Raw genomic sequence first — 18679 nt, 5'->3', positions numbered from 1 at the left:
CACCTGTAAGAATGGCCAAGATCAAAAACACTGATGACAACTTATGCTGGAGAGGTTGTGGGAAAAGGGAACACTCATGCATTGATGGTAGGAGTGCAAGCTGGTACAACCCCGTTGGATGTCAGTGTGACAATTTCTCAGAAAATTTGGAAACAACCTTCCTCAAGACCCAGTAATATCACTTTTGGGTATATATCTAAAGGATGCTCTATCATACCACAAGGACATGTGCTCAACTATGTTCATAGCAGCTTTATTTGTCATAGCCAGAACTTGGAAACAACCTAAATGTCCCTCAATAGAAGAATGGATAAGAAAAGTGTGATACATTTACACATGGAATACTACACAGCAGGAAAAATAATGACAGCTTGAATTTTGCAGGAAAATGGATGGAACTAGAAAACATTATTTTGAGTGAGGTAACCCAGACACAGAAAGACAATTTTCACATGTACTCATTCATAGGTGGTTTTAAAACATAAAGCAAAGAAAGCCAGCCTACAAACTACAATCCCAGAGAACCTAGACAACAATGAGGACACTAAGAGAGACTTACATAGATCTAATCTACATGGGAAATAGAAAGTATAAAAAGACAAGATTTCCTGAGTAAATTAGGAGCATGGGGACCTTGGGGGAGGATTGAAAGGGGGAGGGGAGAGACAGGGAGGGGAGCAGAGAAAAATGTAGAGCTCAATAACTATCAATAAAATAAAACAAAAAATAAATATTATAAGTAACTGCATTAAAAAAACCCACAATTGTACTTACAGGCCCACTCCAAATTAAATGCTATGGTAACATGAAAAAAAAAAGCAGGCTGAGGGCTGGACTGTGGTGGGCACCTTTGATCCCAGCGCTCTGATGGCAGAGGCAGGGGGATCTTTGTTGAGTTCGAAGCCATCCTGGTCTACAGCATGAGTTCCACGATAGTCAGGGCTGTTACATAGAGACACCATCTCAGAAAAACAAAAACTCAAACAAACAAAACCAAAGCAGGCTGAGTCCCCAGGAGCAGCTTGGAAGCTACTCCTGTATGGCTTCTGCGTCAGTCCCTGTCTTCAGATTCTTCCTCGGCTTCCCTCGAGGACAGACTATGGTGAGCCTGTGTAAGCCAAATAAACCCTTTCCTCTCCAAGTTCCTTTTGGTCATGGTGTCTCCCACAGTATCCGAGAGCAGACTATGATACCATGCCGCTACACACAGACACAGAGACACACACATACTCATCTGCGCAGGCTAACCTCAAACTCATGACCTTCCTGCTCCCACTTCTCCAGGGCTGAGACCACGGCCACATGCCGTGGCACTCAGGACCTGAGGTGCTGGGCCTGGGACCCAGAGTTGCTGGCTTCCTGGGCGACTGCTCCCCAGCTCTAGGCCCTGTCCCCAGGGAGAACTTAGGCTAATGTGATCACAGTGTTCCAGTGCGTTGGAACTCAGCCCTACTTCTCCCACCGTGGCTCCAGGAAACCCTGTAGGTAGGAGCAGGGACAACCCTCAAGTCCTGAGACCGTCAGTACCTGGAGGTGAAGTTAATGTCCGCGTTTTCCCAGTGGTGCTGCTGTCGGAGTTCAATTTCCTGCAGCAGCGGCAGAGACAGCAACAGACAGACACACAGAGAGACAGCCATTTGCAGCAGGGGTCCGCACAGATGTCACCCCCAAATGGGACGGGGCTAGTAAGAGAAGGGTGACTGGTGGGCCCATCAGCTGTCCAGCCCCACTATGTCTTATTTCTATGTCACAGGGAAACCTTCTCCACACCCTCATGGCCCAATCCTTGGTCTCCCCTATGAGTTGCAACTTTGTCTGCCTCTCACTGACATCTCACGTCACGAGGATTGCCTGAAGTGTGGGTGTGGCTGTGTCCTGCCTGCTCAGGTGACATTGTGTAGGCTGATCCTAGGGACCACAGGCAAGTCCTGCCATGACTCTGAGGCAGACAGGTAAAGGGGGGACAACTAGCCCCCTACCTGGTCCCTGACCAGAACCCAGATAACTCAGCTCTCACCCTCCCTGTACCTGGTGCACCCCAGTCTCTCCTGTGTGACAGGGTGTGTGTGTGTGTGTGTGTGTGTGTGTGTGTGTGTGTTGGCTGCCTGTCAGGGCAGAGGAGTCAGGGCACAAAGGAAATGCTAGCATGGAGGGTCAGGTGTTAGTGGTACACTCCCCGTGTCCAGCCCTTAGGAAGCCATCGCGGGATAACATATTCTATGGCTTCCCTGGCCTACAGAGGGACACCGTGTCTCGCTAACAATAAACAAAACAAACAAACAAAAAAGCAGTGCCCGGAGTGTTATTGGGATTTGGTCAAGGCCCCCCTCCCCGACATGGCCACAGACACACACCAATTTGTGCTTAATGTTGCCGTCGAACGTGTTGCCAAATTCTCTGGTGTGTGCTTCGAAGCCCAGGGAGTGAGGGTTGCTGACCATCACCTAAGACATAACACACAGACAGCTGTCCCTTTGTGACAGATACCCAGGGGAACCCTATCCACCCTCAGACCAGACAAACTGCGTATGCACACAAGCTTCTGGGTTGTAGCACACTCACCGGGAAAATCTGCCTCTCAGCTGCAGCCTCAGAAACTGAGACCACTGAGCTGCAAGACACAGCAGGATGTCACGAACAACAGGGAGAGTGGGGGTTGTTGGAAGAACCCGCAGTGGCAGAAGGAAGAGACAAAGAGAGAGATGGAGGAGAAGATGGAGAAGGAGATGCTGGAGAAGGAGGACATGGAGAAGACAGAGGAGGAGATGGAGAAGACAGAGGAGGAGATGGAGGAGATGGAAGAGGAGATGGAGGAAGTGGAGGAGAAGGTGGAGATGGGGGATGAGATGGACAAGGGAGGTAAGGAAGGAAGAGGGAGAAAAGAAGGAAGAGAAATAGGAATGTGGAGGGGGCAGAGAGAAGAGAGGAAGTTTCAATAAACAAGGACTTCTGGGGTTGTGGCCTGGCAGCACTGTGGAGTATGGAGCCTGTGGTCCAGGCTGGAGTGTGCAGGCTGGCCTATACTCACCAGTGGTATGGGGGTCTTTCCCCGCCGGGGTATCATGAGGGCAGACAGATCCAGCTTGGTGTTCATGTCTATTGTGAACATTTTATTTACTATGGTGCTTTCCAGAACCTCCACCTGGGGAAGAGGATGGGACATAAGGAAATACTGTTCCCAGCCCCGTCTCCAGAAGCAAAGGACAAGTGGGCTATCTGGCATATTAGGCACAGAATCTTATCCTCATGCTGAGAGCCATGGCTGGACCTTGTGTCCCCAGAGAACCTGATGTAGACAAGCATCTCCACCACACTTTTACAGGAACCAAGTCCTTCCAGAATGTTGTCGTCTTCGTCTCTTCTTCCTCCTCCTCCTTTTTTTTTTCATGTATCTTGCAATATGGGGGAACTAAACCTGTACTCTGATATTTGCTAAGCAGCTGCTCCAAACTGACCAGGCCCCCAGGCCCTAACTGGGGGATTCTGGGCGGGGCTCCATTCTGACCACACCCTCCACCCCCTGGGAAATTCTAGGCGGGGCTCCAGTCTGACCACGCCCCAGCCCTTCACTGGGGGAATTCTAGGCGGGGTTCCACCCTGACCACACCCTCAGTCCCCTGGGGAATTCTAGGTGGGGTTCCACCCTGACCACGCCCCAGCCTCACATTCACTTTTTCTTTTAACACAAGGTCTTGCTGAGTTGCACAGGCTGAGTGGAACTTGAAATCCTTTTACTGCAACCTCCCAAGGAACTAGAATGACGGACCTCTACCACCATCTCTCGCTCAAGTTTTCTCTCTCCATTTCCCCTACTCTAACGGCAGAGATGGGTTCAGGGAGTGGCTTACTGGACCATGACTCTCCTCCATTGTATGAGGTCCTAGGTGGCATCCACAGTGCCACCAGCTACCCACCCCGGAAAGAAATAACCACAAAGGTCACTGGGAATTGACTTAGATCACGGAGTCACCTACATTACACGGCTCAATATCCAACTTGGGGTTCATGAGAACGGCCTGCACGTTCACGGTGCACTTCTCGAAGTCAAAGGCTGCGCCCTTTGGGTCCTGCACTGGCGTGAGGAACTCCAGCATGCCAGTGTCCGTGAAGGAGATGCCCATTAGTGAATTCCAGGAAGGCGGATTTGGCAGCTGCGGGCAAAGCCAGGTCTGAGGCCCAACCCTCGCCTTCCTGCTTTTCTTTTGTTTTGTTTCTTTCCCCGGGGTCTTAGTAGCCCCAGAAGGCCTCACAAACACAGCAATCCTCCTGTCTCAACCCTCCCGAGAACTGGGGATGAAGAGTAGACTCAGCATAACATGCCCAGCCTACTACTTTAAAAAACAAAATGTTATTGTATTTACTTATTGTATGCAAGCTCACACAGTGCAGGGCAGAGGACAACTGGTCAGGAAGCAGCTCTCTCCGTCCACCAGGTGGGTCCCAGGCTTCATACTCAGGTCATCAGGCTTGGTGGTGGGGGCCGTTGTGATCTCCCGTCCCCGCCCAGGCTCTGGTTACTGCTTATGTGTGAATATAACGCTGCTTGGGATGGAACCTTAGCCACAGCAAGCATCCTCTTTCTCCAGAGCAACAAGCCAGTGGCTTCATATGTATATTTTACTGCTTTTCTTTGTTCTGTTTTGTGGCTCTGGGGGGTTGAACCTGAGACCTGGTGCTGAAAAATTTGTTTGTAACTGTGTAGGGTAGGTCACAGTGGGTAGAAGTGTTCACCTAGCATGCATACAGCCCTGGATTCCATGTGCAGAATTCCCCAAAACTGGGCATGGTGGTGCCTGCCTACCATTGGAGCACTCTCGGGGATGGGAACTACACTGTTATCCTCGGCTATCAGTGGAGTTCCAACCCAGCCTTAGTTCCACGAGACCTGGCCTCAAAACAAAACATTTCCCTAGTGGGATGCTCGGGCTTCGACGAGGGACTGGGGCCTAAGAAGGAAGGCCCACATCACAGCTGTGGCTGAGGACCCAGACATACTTGGATTACGGAGGTTTTCAGGTAACTCTGACTTCCGTAGTACAGATGATTGCTGTGTGTGAACACAGCCAACTCGAAAACATCTGGGAAAGAGAAAGCAGAAGCAAAGATGAGGTTGGGTTCTGGAAAGGAGCAAAGCAAAGGGGCCGGTGAGGTGTCAGCAGGTACAGATACTCGCTCCCAAGCCTGAAGACCTAAGTTCAATTCCTGGGACCCACATAACAGAAGGCTAGACTCAACTTGCATAGGTCTTCTGACCTCCACACACTCATCCGGGTGCACATCTTTACACCCACAGCTGCAAGAAGTAAGCAGACAGTGGGGCTGGAGAGATGGCTCAGCAGTTAAGAGTATTGCCTACTCTTCCAAAGGTCCTGAGTTCAATTCCCAGCAACCGCATGGTGGCTCACAACCATCTGTAATAAGGTCTGGTGCCCTCTTCGGGCCTGCAGGCATACACACAGATAGACTATTGTATACGTAACGAATAAATAAATATTTTTTTTAAAAAAAGAAACAAACAACAAACAGTGAAAGTCAAAGATCAGTTATCCCTCCCTCACTGCAACCCCACCCAGCATCAGGGGGTCGCAGGCCAATCACAGCCAAGCTGAGGAGTGGGATCCTGGGTGGGGGGTGGGGGCTGAAGTGAGGCAAGAGGCTTGATAAAAGCAAACTGCCAGCAACAATTCGGCCACATACTCGAGGCAACGTTGTGGATGGTGAAGCCACCGGAGGAGGAGATATCGGTGAAGAGAAGTCTCTTTCCTTTCCACAGCTCTACGGCCTGCATGATCTGGCCTAGGAGGGGACAGGTAGACAATTATGACATGTGTCCTGTGCAAACGCACCACGCCTCTGTGCCTCCCTGCATGGCCCCCACATTGTGTCTCCTTTGCCTTCACTGAGTTTTTATTATTTGCCTTTGGTTTGCTATTCAAAAACCCAAGGAGAGAAACTCAGTAGACACCTGATTGTTCAAACCCCAGGAAATACGTGGGCTCTGGGAAAGGCGACCCATCTGAGTCTCTTTGGTAATGGACCTCTGAAAAGTGACAACTGGACCCAACAGAGAGCAAATGCTCTGTGTTCATGAAGGGGACGCCACGGGGCAAATCTACCAAGAATAAAACTGCCTCAAGGCTGATGACCAATCAGCAAGGTGTGGTGTGTGTGTGCACACGCGCACGCGTGTGTTTGTGTGTGCGTGCATGTATGTGTGTGCGTGTATGTATGTGTATGTGAGTGCATGTGTGTGTGTGCACATGTATAGGTGCATGTGCGAGCGTGTATGTGTGTATATGTGCGTGTGTGTGCATGCATATAGATCCCTGATGTCAAAGAAACTAAAACTTAGGAGAGGAGGAGCACCCAGGAGGTTCCAGACTTTTAGGTCTGCCTGGGTTACAGAATGACCTCAAAGCTAACCTAGTCAACTTAGTGAGATTCTATACCAAATTAATTTAAGAGGCTGGGGGCATAGTGAGGGGTGGAGCCCCACCTAGAATCCCCTCTCTCCCCCTTACCCACTGAGGGGCTGGGGGCGTGGTCAGGGTGGAGCCCCGCCTAGAATCCCCAGTGAGGGGCTGGGGGCGTGGTCAGGGTGGAGCCCCGCCTGCCTTCAGACCTTCACAGCATCTCTCTAAAAGTCTAGCCCAGCTTGTAATCCTAGCAGTAAGGAGGCAGAAACAGGGGATCCCTGGGACTTGCTGACCATTCCCAGGTTGGGTAAAATTATATTCTTGGAAAATGAAGGAAATAATTGAGCACTTGATGAGCACCTCTGGCCTCCATGTGCACATACAAACATCTGGGGTCTCCAGTCTAAATCCATCCCCGCTGGTGGAGGTCAAGGTGGGGTGTGGCTCACCTGCATTGGGGGACACCATCAGACTTAACTGACCATAGAGGATCAGAAAACCCGTCTGGCCTGGCTTGATGATGACGTCAAGATACTCATTGTACTTAAAAGGTATCCCTTCACTGTTGTTCAGGGGATGCTCCAGGTAGTAAAATGTACCCTGAGGTAAGAGACACAACCAAGTCACTGTGGCCCAAATCCACTGGGACAATCCTGCTCAGTTCAACCAACACCCTCAAGTGGTATTAAGGCAGGGACTTCGAGAGGTCAAGGACATTGCCCAGCCTCAACCCTCCAGTGATCCTCAAAGACCTTCCCCAGTGTCTAACTAAGAGGGAAGTAATGGAGAGTAGTTCTTATTAAGAATTAAAAAATTAATGATTAAAATTATTAAGAATTAAATACATATTGTATGCGTGTGTGTGTGTGTGTGTGTGTGTGTGTGTGTGTGTGTGTGTGTATGGGGCATGTGCATATAAGTGCAGGTACCCACAGAGGCCAGAGGAAACTGGAGTTATGGGTGCATGTGAGTCACCCAGTATGGATGCTGAGAACTAAATTCAAGTCCTCTTCAAGACTGGGAATCCACACTAACTGTCAGCTGAGCCACCTCTCCGGCCCTGAGGGTCAGTGGATGTCACTGAGAAGATCAGCCTCCATGCACCCTGGGGAGGGAGTATTTGGCCTCTGGGTTTGAACGTGGGAAAGTGTGCTGATTAGGGTAATGGAGGCGGGGAGATCCAGCCACCATGGGCGGTGTCATTCCCTAGGTAGGTGGTTTTAGGCATCTAAGAAAGCTGAGCAAGAACGAGCCAGCAGCTCATTGAAACATGCTTCTGCCCTGAGTTCCAAACATGCCTTTTCTTGGTGATGAACTGTGTGACCCGGGAGTGTAGCCAGATAAACCCTTTCCTCCCTGTCTCAGTTAGGGTTTCTATTGCTATGAAGAGACACCATGACCACAGAAACTCTTCTAAAGGAAAACATTTAATTGCTTGCTTATGGTTCAGAGGTTTAGTCCATTGTTATAGCAAGAAGCATGGTGGCATGTAGGCAGATGTGATGCTGGAGAAGGAGCTGAGGGGTCTTGACCCATAGGCAACAGGAAGTCACCTGACTCACTGGGCATGACTTGAGCATATATGAGACCTCAAAGACCCACCTACACAGTGACACACTTCCTCCAACAAGGCCACACCTCCTAAAAGTATCACTCCCTTTGGGAGGGGCAAACCACCACACACCCAAAATGGCTTTTGGTCAAAGTGTTTGCCACAGCTGTAGAAGGAAACTGGAAAGGAAGCAAGCTCCTCCCCCTGCATAGTCTGTGCCTTCGGGGAGCGATAGGACAGGATACTGGGGAGGGGGTCCGTGATGGCTCTGTGAGATGGCATCTGGGGTTAGCTTGAATGGAGGGGCAGTGAGGATGCTCAAGACCCCTGAAGTACACCCACAATCCTGAGGCTGAGAAAGCTGGAAGTAGGCCTGCCCTGGGAACACCCTGCTCCCTTCCAGGGCAGTCTGGGTGCTATTCTCTCTCTACACAGGTTCCCTTTCTGGAGTGGGAGACTGACAACGTTGACAAGGAGGACATTGGTTAGCTGTGATTTGTGTATGGTGTCCCAGGAGAGGGAATCTAGAGAGCACTGCTGCTCTGGGCACCGGGCACTGCTGACATGTGCTGCAGACAAACACGCTGGCAAATATTTATATATATATAAAATACACCAGTAAACATTTTCTAAAAACTAGCAAAAAATCACCGGGTGGTGGTGGTGCACGCCTTTAATTCCAGCACTTGGGAGGCAGAGGCAGGTGGATCTCTGTGAGTTCGAGGACAGCCTGGTCTACAGAGTGAGTTCTAGGAGAGCCAGGGCTACACAGAGAAACCCTGTCTTGTGGGGAGCGGGGTGGTGGTGGTGGTGGGGAAAAGGCTAAGGCTGAGCATGGTGGTAAAACAACAACAACAAAAAACAAACAATAAAAAAGAAAAGCATTAGCAAGAATGTTCGATCCACACTTGACTGGGAAGCAGAAGTTTGGGAGTAGGATCAAAGCCTTCCAGGGGCTACCCACGGCGCCCCACTGGGGTGCAGAGGAGGTGGGCCTGCTGAAATCACATCACAGGCATGAACTATTTTAATTCACATGTAAACTTCTATGTGAGTGTCTGTCACATGTGCAGTCTAGGCAGAAGACAGATCCTGTGGGCTGTGCACGGGACGTGGGTGCCAGGAACAGGCTCTTACCACACAGATCAGGCTGGCCTTGTGCTCACGGATGTGTGAGCCATCATGTCTTGTTCCCTGCCTTGTTCTTTTCTGAGGCAGAGTCTCTTACTGGCATGGACCAGGCTGATGCCCACAGGCCCCGGGGATCCTCCTGCCTCCACGTCCCATGTTTTGGCATTCCAGGGCAAGCCATCCCGATTGGTACTGTATGTGAGTTCTGGCAGATGAACTCTGTCCTCATGCTTACGCACTAAGCACTTGACTGACTGTGCCCAGTATCTGGGATGCAGAAGCCTGGGGCTCAGGATGTTGGAAATCACAAAGCATGAAAGACTGACTGAGCATCCCTGTTCTGGTATGGGCAGCCTGCTGTTCTAGGCCTTACATGCAGGAGCCGACTACCTCTTCAAGGCCTGCAGACATGCAGCACCATGCCGAGCTGATTACAGAGAGCTGACCTGCAAGTCCAAAACGCTCCTGCCCCAATTCAGCTTTTCTCATGGAGCTGCCCCAGTAATGGGTCAAGGGTGCCGACAGCAGTGAGCACCCGTGTGGAGGGAGTCCTGAACATAGACTACCTGCAGTTTTCCCAGTCCACAGGCCAAGGGCTGATCATGGGGTGAGGAAAAGAAAAGTACAAGAAGTTCCAGGAGCAGAAGCCAGGAGCAAACTCAGTCCGAACATGGGCAGATCAGGACTGACACAGTGCCCAGATCCAGAGCCAACGATCTCCACCAGAACAGGTACAAGGGAGTAACATAAAGCAAAGAAAGCCAGCCTACAAACTACAATTCCAGAGAACTTAGACAACAATGAGGACACTAAGAGAGACTCACATAGATCTAATCTACTTGGAAAGTAGAAAGTATAAAAAGACAAGATCTCCTGGGTAAATTGGGAGCATGGGGATCTTGGGGAAGGGTTGAAGAAGGGAGAGGCAGGGATGGGAGCAGAGAAAAATGTAGAGCTCAATAAAGATCAATTTAAAAAAGTACTAGGTAGAGAGTTAGGGGGCAGAAAATCACCTTTAATATTCTGCTTTGGCCAGGGGTATGGATTAGCTATGAAGACCTGCAAAGGATCCCCAATGAGGGTGGATGGGTGGGTGGGTGGATTGGTGGGTGGATGGATGGGTGCTTGGGTGGGTGGGTGGATGGGTGGATGGATGGATGGGTATGTGAACGAATGGATAGATGGATTCATAGATGAGTGTGTAGGTGGGTGGTGTGGTGGTTTGAATAAAAATGTCCCCTATATAGATAGGGGCTGGAGAGTTGGCTTAGTAGCTAAGAGTGCTGGCTATTCTTTCAGAAGTCCTGCGCTCAATTCCCAGCACCCATACGGTAGCTCGCAGCTCCACCTCCAGGGGAATCTGACTCCCACACAGACATAACATGCAGGCAAAATACCAATGCACATGAAATAAAGTAAAAATAAATCATTTTTTTTAAAAAAATGGTCCACATAGGTCCATAGGGAGTAGCACTGTTAGAAGGTATTGCCTTGTTGGAATGGGCGTGGCTTTGTTGAAGGAACTGTGTCACTAGGGGGTGGGCTTTGAGGTCTCAGAAGCTCAGGCCTGCTTGGTTGTTCACAATTAACTTCAGCTGACTGCAGATTAAGTTGTAGAACTCTCAGGTCCTTCTGTAGCACCACGTCTGTCTGCATGCTTCCATGCCTCCCACCATGACCACAATGGAATAAACCTCTGAAATTGTGAACCATCCCTAATTAAATGTTTCCCTTTATAAAAGTTGCCATGGTCATGGCGTCTCTTTACAGCAATAGAAACCCTAACTATGATTGGTGGGTGAATGAATGGGCGGATGGAGAGATGATGTGTGGGTAGATGGATGGGTGGGTGGGTATATGGAATTTTGATTGGGTAGGAGGATAGATGGGTAAATGGGTGGATAAGTGGGTTGGTTAATGGGTGGGTGGGTAGATGGATGGTTGACGGATGGATTGGTAGGTAGGTGGGTATGTGGATGGATGGTTAGCTGGTTAGCTGGCAGATGACGAGATGCACAAGTGGTTCCCGAATGGGCAGACGAATGGAAGGATCGGGGTATCTCAGACTACCTGCGTAGCAGGCCATGTCCTCCAAACATTTGGGACACAGACACAGGAGGGTGAGAAATTCAAGACAATCTTGGCTATGTGAGGTCCTATCTCAAACCAAGAAAGTAATAAACAAACTTAAAAATCCCAAAGAGCTGTGACTGCCATATCCCCCCCACCCCCAGCTCTGCTCCCAAGTCTCTGAGAGCTCCATCCATATACTACGCTGTACTCACCTTTTTGTCTTTAACCACGAGTATCCCCACCTGAGACAGGGAATTGAGGTAGAATATGCCTCCTAACGTTCCCGTAAACCTTTTCTGTGGAACAAACAAACGGTGTGTGTGAATGAGATTTGGTGATAGTAACACATTCATCATTTGAGACATTTAGTCCTGATATAATCTACATCATTTGCCTAGCTCAGGACGGCAAATCTGCCTCTGGGACAGAGCAGCCACAGCAGAGGGTCAAGGACAACAGCTGTCTTCTATGAGGACAGGGTGTGACACTAGTCACACTACATACCCAGTTCTGTTGTTCATATCTCCCTGATTCTTCAGCCCCACATTTTTTATTTTTTTTATTTTTTTGTTTTTTATTTATTTAATTATTAAAGATTTCTGTCTCTTCCCCACCGCCTCCCATTTCCCTCCCCCTCCTCCAATCAAGTCCCCCTCCCTCCTCAGCCAGAAGAGCAATCAGGGTTCCCTACCCTGTGGGAAGTGCAAGGAACCCCCACCTCCATCCAGGTCTAGTAAGTTGAGCATCCAAACTGCCTAGGCTCCTACAAAGCCAGTACATGCAGTAGGCTCAGAAACCCTTTGCCATTGTTCTTGAGTTCTTAGTAGTCCTCATTGTCTGCTATGTTCAGAGAGTCCGGTTTTATCCCAGGCTTTTTCAGAGCCAGGCCAGCTAGCTGACCTTCGTGAGTTCCCAATAGAACATCCCCATTGTCTCAGTGTGTGGGTGCACCCCTTGCGATCCTGAGTTAAAAATTGATATTTATTGAGCTCTACATTTTTCTCTGCTCCCCTCCCTGTCTCTCCCCTCCCTGCCTTCAATCATCCCCCAAGGTCCCCATGCTCCCATTTTACTCAGGAGATCTTGTCTTTTTATACTTTCTACTTCCCATGTAGATTAGATCTATGTAAGTCTCTTTTAGTGTCCTCATTGTTGTCTAGGTTCTCCGGGATTGTAGTTTGTAGGCTGGTTTTCTTTGCTTTATGTTTAACCACCTATGAGTGAGTACATGTGATAATTGTCTCTCTGTGTCTGGGTTACCTCACTCAAAATAATGTTTTCTAGTTCCATCCATTTTCCTGCCAAATTCAAACTGTCGGTTTTTTTTTTTTTCTGCTGTGTAGTACTCTATTGTGTAAATATAGCACATTTTCCTTATCCATTCTTTGGTCAAGGGGCATTTAGGTTGTTTCCAGGTTCTGGCAATGACAAACAAAGCTGCTATGAACATAGGTGAACACATGTCCTTGTGGCACGATTGAGCATCCTTTGGATATATACCCAGAAGTGGTATAATTGGGTCTTGAGGAAGGCTGTTTCCAAATTTTCCGAGAAATCGCCACACTGACATCCAAAGGGGCTGTAACCAGCTTGCACTCCCACCAACAATGCAGAAGTGTTCCCTTTTCCCCACAACCTCTCCAGCATAAGTTGTCATCAGTGTTTTTGATCTTGGCCATTCTTACAGGTGTAAGATTTGCATTTCTCTGATGACTAAGGATGTTGAACATTTCCTCAAGTATCTTTCAGCCATTTTAGATTCTTCTGTTGAGAGTTCTCTGTTTAGGTCTGTACTCCATTTGTTTTATTGGATTATGTGATCTATTGGTGTCCAATTTCTTGAGTTCTTTGTATATTTTGGAGATCAGACCTCCATCTAATGTGGGGTTAGTGAAGGTCTTTTCCCATTCTGTAAGCTGTCCTTTGGTCTTGTTGACTGTGTCCTTTGCTTTACAGAAGCTTTTCAGTTTCAGGACGTCCCATTTATTAATTGTTTCTCTCAGTGTCTGTGCTGGTGGGGTTCTATTTAGGAAGTAGTTCCCTGTGCCAATGCATTCAAGTGTACTTCCCACTTTCTCTTCTATAAGGCTCAGTGTGGCTGGCTTTATGTTGAGGTTTTTGATCCATTTGGACTTGAGTTTTGTGCATGGTGATAGATATGGGTCTATTTTCAATTTTCTACATGTTGATATCTAGTTATGCCAGCACCACTTCTTAAATATGCTTTTTTTTCCCCATTTGATACTTTTTGCTTCTTTATCAAAGATCAGGTGTTCAAAGATGTGTGGATTGATATCTGGGTCTTCTACTTGGTTCCATTGGTCCTCCTGTCTGTTCTTATGCCAATACCAGGCTGTTTTCAGTACTGCAGCTCTGTAGTAGAGTTTAAAGTCAGGGATTGTGATGCCTCCAGAAGTTCTTTTATTGTACAGGATTGTTTTGGCTATCCTGGGTTTTTTGCTTTTCCAAATGAAGTTGAGTACCGTTCTTTTGAGGTCTTTAAAGGATTTTGCTGGGATTATGATGGGCATTGCGTTGAATCTGTCAGCCCCACGTTTTCTAAGATACATGTTTTAGATTTACTTATATGTTTTATGTGTTTGAGTGCTCTCGGCATGTACCCCTCCAGGCCAGAAGAGGGCACCAGATCTCCTAACAGACAGTTGTGAGCCACCATGTGCGTGCTGAGAATTGAACTCAGGATCTCTGGAATAACAACCAGTGCTCTTAACCTCTGAGACATCTCTCCAGCCTGATGCAGATATTTTTAAAAGATTTACTTTTTCGTTTTTAATTATGTGTGTGTATCTATGTGTGAGTGGGTGAAGATGCCCCTGGAGACCAGAAGAGGGGTTCCGGTCCTTTGGGGCTGGAGTTGTGTCTGTTTGGGAGCTGCCTGATAAAGGCACCAGGAACTAAAGTCAGGTTCTCTGCAGCAACAGCCAGAGTGCTGAGCCAGGGAGCCATCTTTCCAGGCACAGGTTTTGACTGGACAGAAGGTATCCAATGCTTGAAGCTGGGGCTCAGTAGCCGTACAAGCTCAAAACTATGGGTTCCATGCCCAGCATCCCATAAAACAAGTTGGTGGGGGAGGGGCTGGCATATCGCCTCAACACTTAGGAGGTGGAGGATCAAGATTTCGTAGTCTGAGGTGATACAATATTATGAAATTATCTCTGGACCCCCTCCCCAAAACTGAACTTTTGCTGGACCTCACAGCCAAGCTCATAACACACATTGAAGTTCCTTAAAACTTAAGGGTGCTAGCCGGGCGGTGGTGGCACACGCCTTTAATCCCAGCACTCGGGAGGCAGAGGCAGGCAGATCTTTGTCTTAAAAAAAAAACCAAAAAAAAAAAAAAAAACTTAAGAGTGCTTAGTGGCACATCCCTTTAATCCCAGCACTCAGGAGGCAGGCACATTTTTGAGTTTGAGGCCAAATTGGGCTACAGAGGGAGTTCTAGGACAGCCAGGGTTACATGGAGTAAACTTGTCTCAAAAATTCAAGAATTAAGACTGCTGTCCTCCCGTGTGCTCGGCCTGTCTGTTCAACCTGCCTTTAAGAGAACCATGTAAAGCCAGCCTTGCTGTGCTCAGGGCTCCCATGTGTGGTAGGTGGGTAGCTGCATTCCTTTTTCTTTTCTTTTTTTTTTTTTTTCTGGCATGTCCACACTAAAAGCGTGCTCCACCATGCCCAGCCATAGCTACAATCTTTTTTTTTTTTTTTTTTTTTTTTGGTTTTTCGAGACAGGGTTTCTCTGTGGTTTTGGTGCCTGTCCTGGAACTAGCTCTTGTAGACCAGGCTGGTCTCGAACTCACAGAGATCCGCCTGCCTCTGCCTCCCGAGTGCTGGGATTAAAGGCATGTGCCACCACCGCCCGGCTCATAGCTACAATCTTAAATCGTGTACTCTCCCATGTCCCTGACATAGGGTAATGTCATCAGGTCAGAAGCAAACCCTGACAACAGATAGCCACAGAAATCAGAGTGGCCTTTGCATAGTGCTTGGGAATGCTCATGTGTGGAAGAGCCCCTGGGGTCAGGAAATGACGCTTGCCTGTAAAGCCTGTCAGAGATCTCTGTAAAGAATCCTTTGCCCACTGGCAAGCATCTTCATCTGAGGTGATACAGTATTATCAGCGTCTGCTGATCACTTTCAGTCCCAGCATTTAGGAGATAAAAGCAGGCAGAACTCTGTGAGTTTGAGGCTAGTCTGGGCTACACATGAGAGCCTGTCTTTAAAACAAGCCCAGAACCTGAGCAAACCTCTCCCCTTCCCCAGGTTGCTTTCTGTACTGTTCAATAAATACCGAGCAAAATCTTTTTTAAGGATTTAAGATTTTTTTTTTAAGTTTTTTGAGACAGGGTTTCTCTGTAGCTTTGGAGCCTGTCCTGACACTAGCTCTTGTAGACCAGGGGGGCCTCGAACTCACAGAGATCCGCCTGCCTCTGCCTCCCGAGTGCTGGAATTAAAGGCATGTGCCACCACCGCCTGGCAAGGATTTAAGATTTTGAATGACGTGGGGACAGTCATTCAAGCAGGCATAGATACAACAGGCAGACTACAGATAGGCTAGTAACCACAGGCTAGACCAACAGATACACAGGGAGAGAAGGGGAGCGTTGCAATTTGGGCTCACTGATGGACAAACAAACCCCAGAGGACTGCTATGCTTTCCTTCCTTGGTGGACGCCAGGCGTTTCGGTGCCTCTGAGGCCATTTTAGGCTACACGAGACCCTGTGTTAAAAAACAATTAAAGCTGGGCAGTGGTGGCACGCACCTTTAGCCCCAGCAACCCCAGAGGCAGAAGCAGGCGGATCTCTATGATTTCCTGTTCAGTTAGGACTGTTACACAGAGAAGCCCTATCTCAAACAAACAAACAAACACCCAATGAAAAGTAGGGTCTCTGTTTGATTAACCTAGTAGAGTGCCACCCTTGGGTCAGGATTCCCAAATACGTCTGTTACATCCTTGTCTCTTTGACGGAAGGACCCGATTTTAGCTAACAATCTACTGTAATGCAGGGAGTTTGGGGGCATTTGAAGTCCATCAAATGAATTCAACACAGGTGGGGCAGAGGCGGTCCCCAACCGCAACCCAAATCCAGTCGGGCAGAGGCTGTCCCCAACCGCGACCCCCATCCAGGTGGGGCAGAGGCTGTCCCCAACTGCGACCCCCAAGGGGATAATAATACCCCAGGGGCACTCTAGCTAGAGATCAGGTTACAGCCTGCCTCTTGGTGGGTCTCTGTAAGGCTGCCTTTAAGTTAGTAAACTGTGAAAAACTTCAGGAAATAGTTGAGACAGACAGGAAAATCCGTCTCAGTTCCTAGAATGCTCCACAGGGGCCCCCTTATACTACACTAATCTAGACCCTGAAAACCCGGAGGGCAGCTCCTTGTCAGCTGTTCCTTTTCTCAGAGTTTCCCCCAGAGTGTTTGCAGAGAAGAGAGGGCTCCTAACCCTCCAGGCAGAAGTCCTAGCGCTGGCCTTTAAGGTGTGTACCTTGGGAGAAATGAGAAAGTCTAAGCAAAAATATCAAATGCTGGTCAAGGCTATCCAACCGGCCTCAGCAACAGCCTCTGGGGCTCAAGGACCATTGGGCCCCTGCTTCAAATGTGGTCAGGAAAGTCAGTGGGCCTGGGCTTGCTCTAATCCCCATGGGGCCCCTCAGGAACACTAGTCAGCTGATCGCTCCCGTGTACCTCGTGGCACAGGGACACCAGACATAGACCACCTTCTAGCCGGCCTTCTGGGCCTGGCCATGGACGACTGGACAGACCTGGGCTCTCTTGACCCGACCACTGTCAGCTTTGACAGGGAGCCCCAGGTAGAAATCACGGTATCAGGGCGATCTATCTCCTTCCTCTTGGACACTGGTACCACATACTTGGTCCTGAGAGAATTTTGGGGACCCATCTCCTCTTCTCGTCTCCCTGCCTTACCCACCTCTCAATTAGCATTTTCAGGGGTGCTCCTCTCACTCGCCCCTTTTCCATGGTGCCAACCTGTCCTGCGCCCTTACTGGGAAGGGATCTTTTAGCCAAAGTAGAAGCTTCTCTTTTTTGCTCCCCCGATTTGCCCGACTCCAAACTTGCCAGCTGTTCCTCTCCTCCTCCTAGACACCCACCCTACTGGTTCCTCTACCAATCTACCAGGTAGACCCCCAAGTCTGGAACACCCAAACCTCTCTGTTGCTACACACCATTCCTCTACTGTCGTTCAATTACAGGACTCATGTATGGGCAGCCGGTTCTAAACCCTGTCTCTCACTTAAACCCTCACTCCTCCCTGATAACCTGTCGGCCCCTTACTCTATCACCTCTATTCCCTCCTATGGGACTTTACTGACCACTCCCTATCCCGACCATGTGCCAACCCCTGCCCATCTCCAATCAACATCTGGGAGGAAAACACCAGGGGAAAGCTTCACAGCCACACAACCACACAGCCACACAGCCACACACAACCACACACAGCCACACACAGACACACACAGACACACACAGCTACACACAGCCACACACAGACACACACAGACACACACAACCACACACAGCCACACACAGACACACACAACCACACAGCCACACACAACCACACAGTCACACACAACCACATACAGCCACACACAACCACACACAACCACACACAGACACACACAACCACACACAGACACATATAGCCACACAGACACATACAACCATACACAACCACACAGTCACACACAGCCACACAGTCACACACAACCACACACAGCCACACAGCCACACATAGCTACACAGACACAGACACAGACACAGAGTAAGTAAGAAAGAAAGACACTTAAAATAATGAAAGGTAAAAGCCCAGAGGCAAAATGGAGTTAAAGAGAAAGGGGATAGGTTGAGTTAGAAAAGCGGGCTAGAAACAACCAAGCTAAGATTGGGCATTCATAAATAAGAATATGTCTCTATGTATTTATTTGAGAGCTTGGTGGCAGGTCCCCAAAAAGTAAAAACAAACAAACAAGACCTTCGGGAACACGTCACAACTCAAATCACAGCAATCTCTCACAGAAAGGTTCAAGGCCTTCACATGCTTTCGCTCTCCTGTCCTGTACTTCACTTCTCAACAGAGGGCAGCCGTCCGGCCGGAGTCAGAGGGCAGCCGTCCGGCCGGAGTCAGAGGGCAGCCGTCCGGCCGGAGTCAGAGGGCAGCCGTCCTGGCATTACCAGGCATCCGAGGACAGCCATCTTGGCAGTAGAGCCAGCAGGTACCTTGAACTGAGACTTTCCAGCCTCCAGAATCATGAGATATGAGTTTCTGTTCTGTGTTTCTTAGCCTTTTGTGGGCTCTGTTTCTCATCTATCGTCCACTCCCAGGTGTGTTGTTATAGCAACCATAGACTCTAAGACAGGTACCTCTTGGGGTCCTGATGGACACAGCTTTTGTTTCTGGTTTTGTTTTTGGTTTTTCGAGACAGGGTTTCCATGTGGCTTTGGAGCCTGTCCTGGAACTAGCTCT

The 18679-nt window shown here is 48.9% G+C and overlaps 1 protein-coding gene across 1 annotated transcript in view; it reads right to left on the bottom strand.

Moving 5' to 3' along the window:
• Nucleotides 1-18679, bottom strand: part of Catsperd (cation channel sperm associated auxiliary subunit delta) — a 48249-nt gene that overhangs the window by 14817 nt on the left and 14753 nt on the right. The window contains exons 7-14 of the mRNA XM_005371138.2: nt 11385-11468; nt 6866-7016; nt 5698-5796; nt 4996-5078; nt 3975-4151; nt 3029-3142; nt 2355-2444; nt 1528-1586 (exon numbers count right to left, since the gene is read on the bottom strand). Coding sequence (XP_005371195.2) covers nt 1528-1586; nt 2355-2444; nt 3029-3142; nt 3975-4151; nt 4996-5078; nt 5698-5796; nt 6866-7016; nt 11385-11468 — 857 coding nt within the window. The remainder of the gene's footprint in view (nt 1-1527; nt 1587-2354; nt 2445-3028; nt 3143-3974; nt 4152-4995; nt 5079-5697; nt 5797-6865; nt 7017-11384; nt 11469-18679) is intronic.

The sequence above is a fragment of the Microtus ochrogaster genome, unplaced genomic scaffold, assembly GCF_000317375.1.
Source record: "Microtus ochrogaster isolate Prairie Vole_2 unplaced genomic scaffold, MicOch1.0 UNK98, whole genome shotgun sequence".
In the NCBI taxonomy this organism is placed as follows: domain Eukaryota; kingdom Metazoa; phylum Chordata; class Mammalia; order Rodentia; family Cricetidae; genus Microtus; species Microtus ochrogaster.
This window is presented reverse-complemented; position numbering and strand designations above follow the sequence as displayed.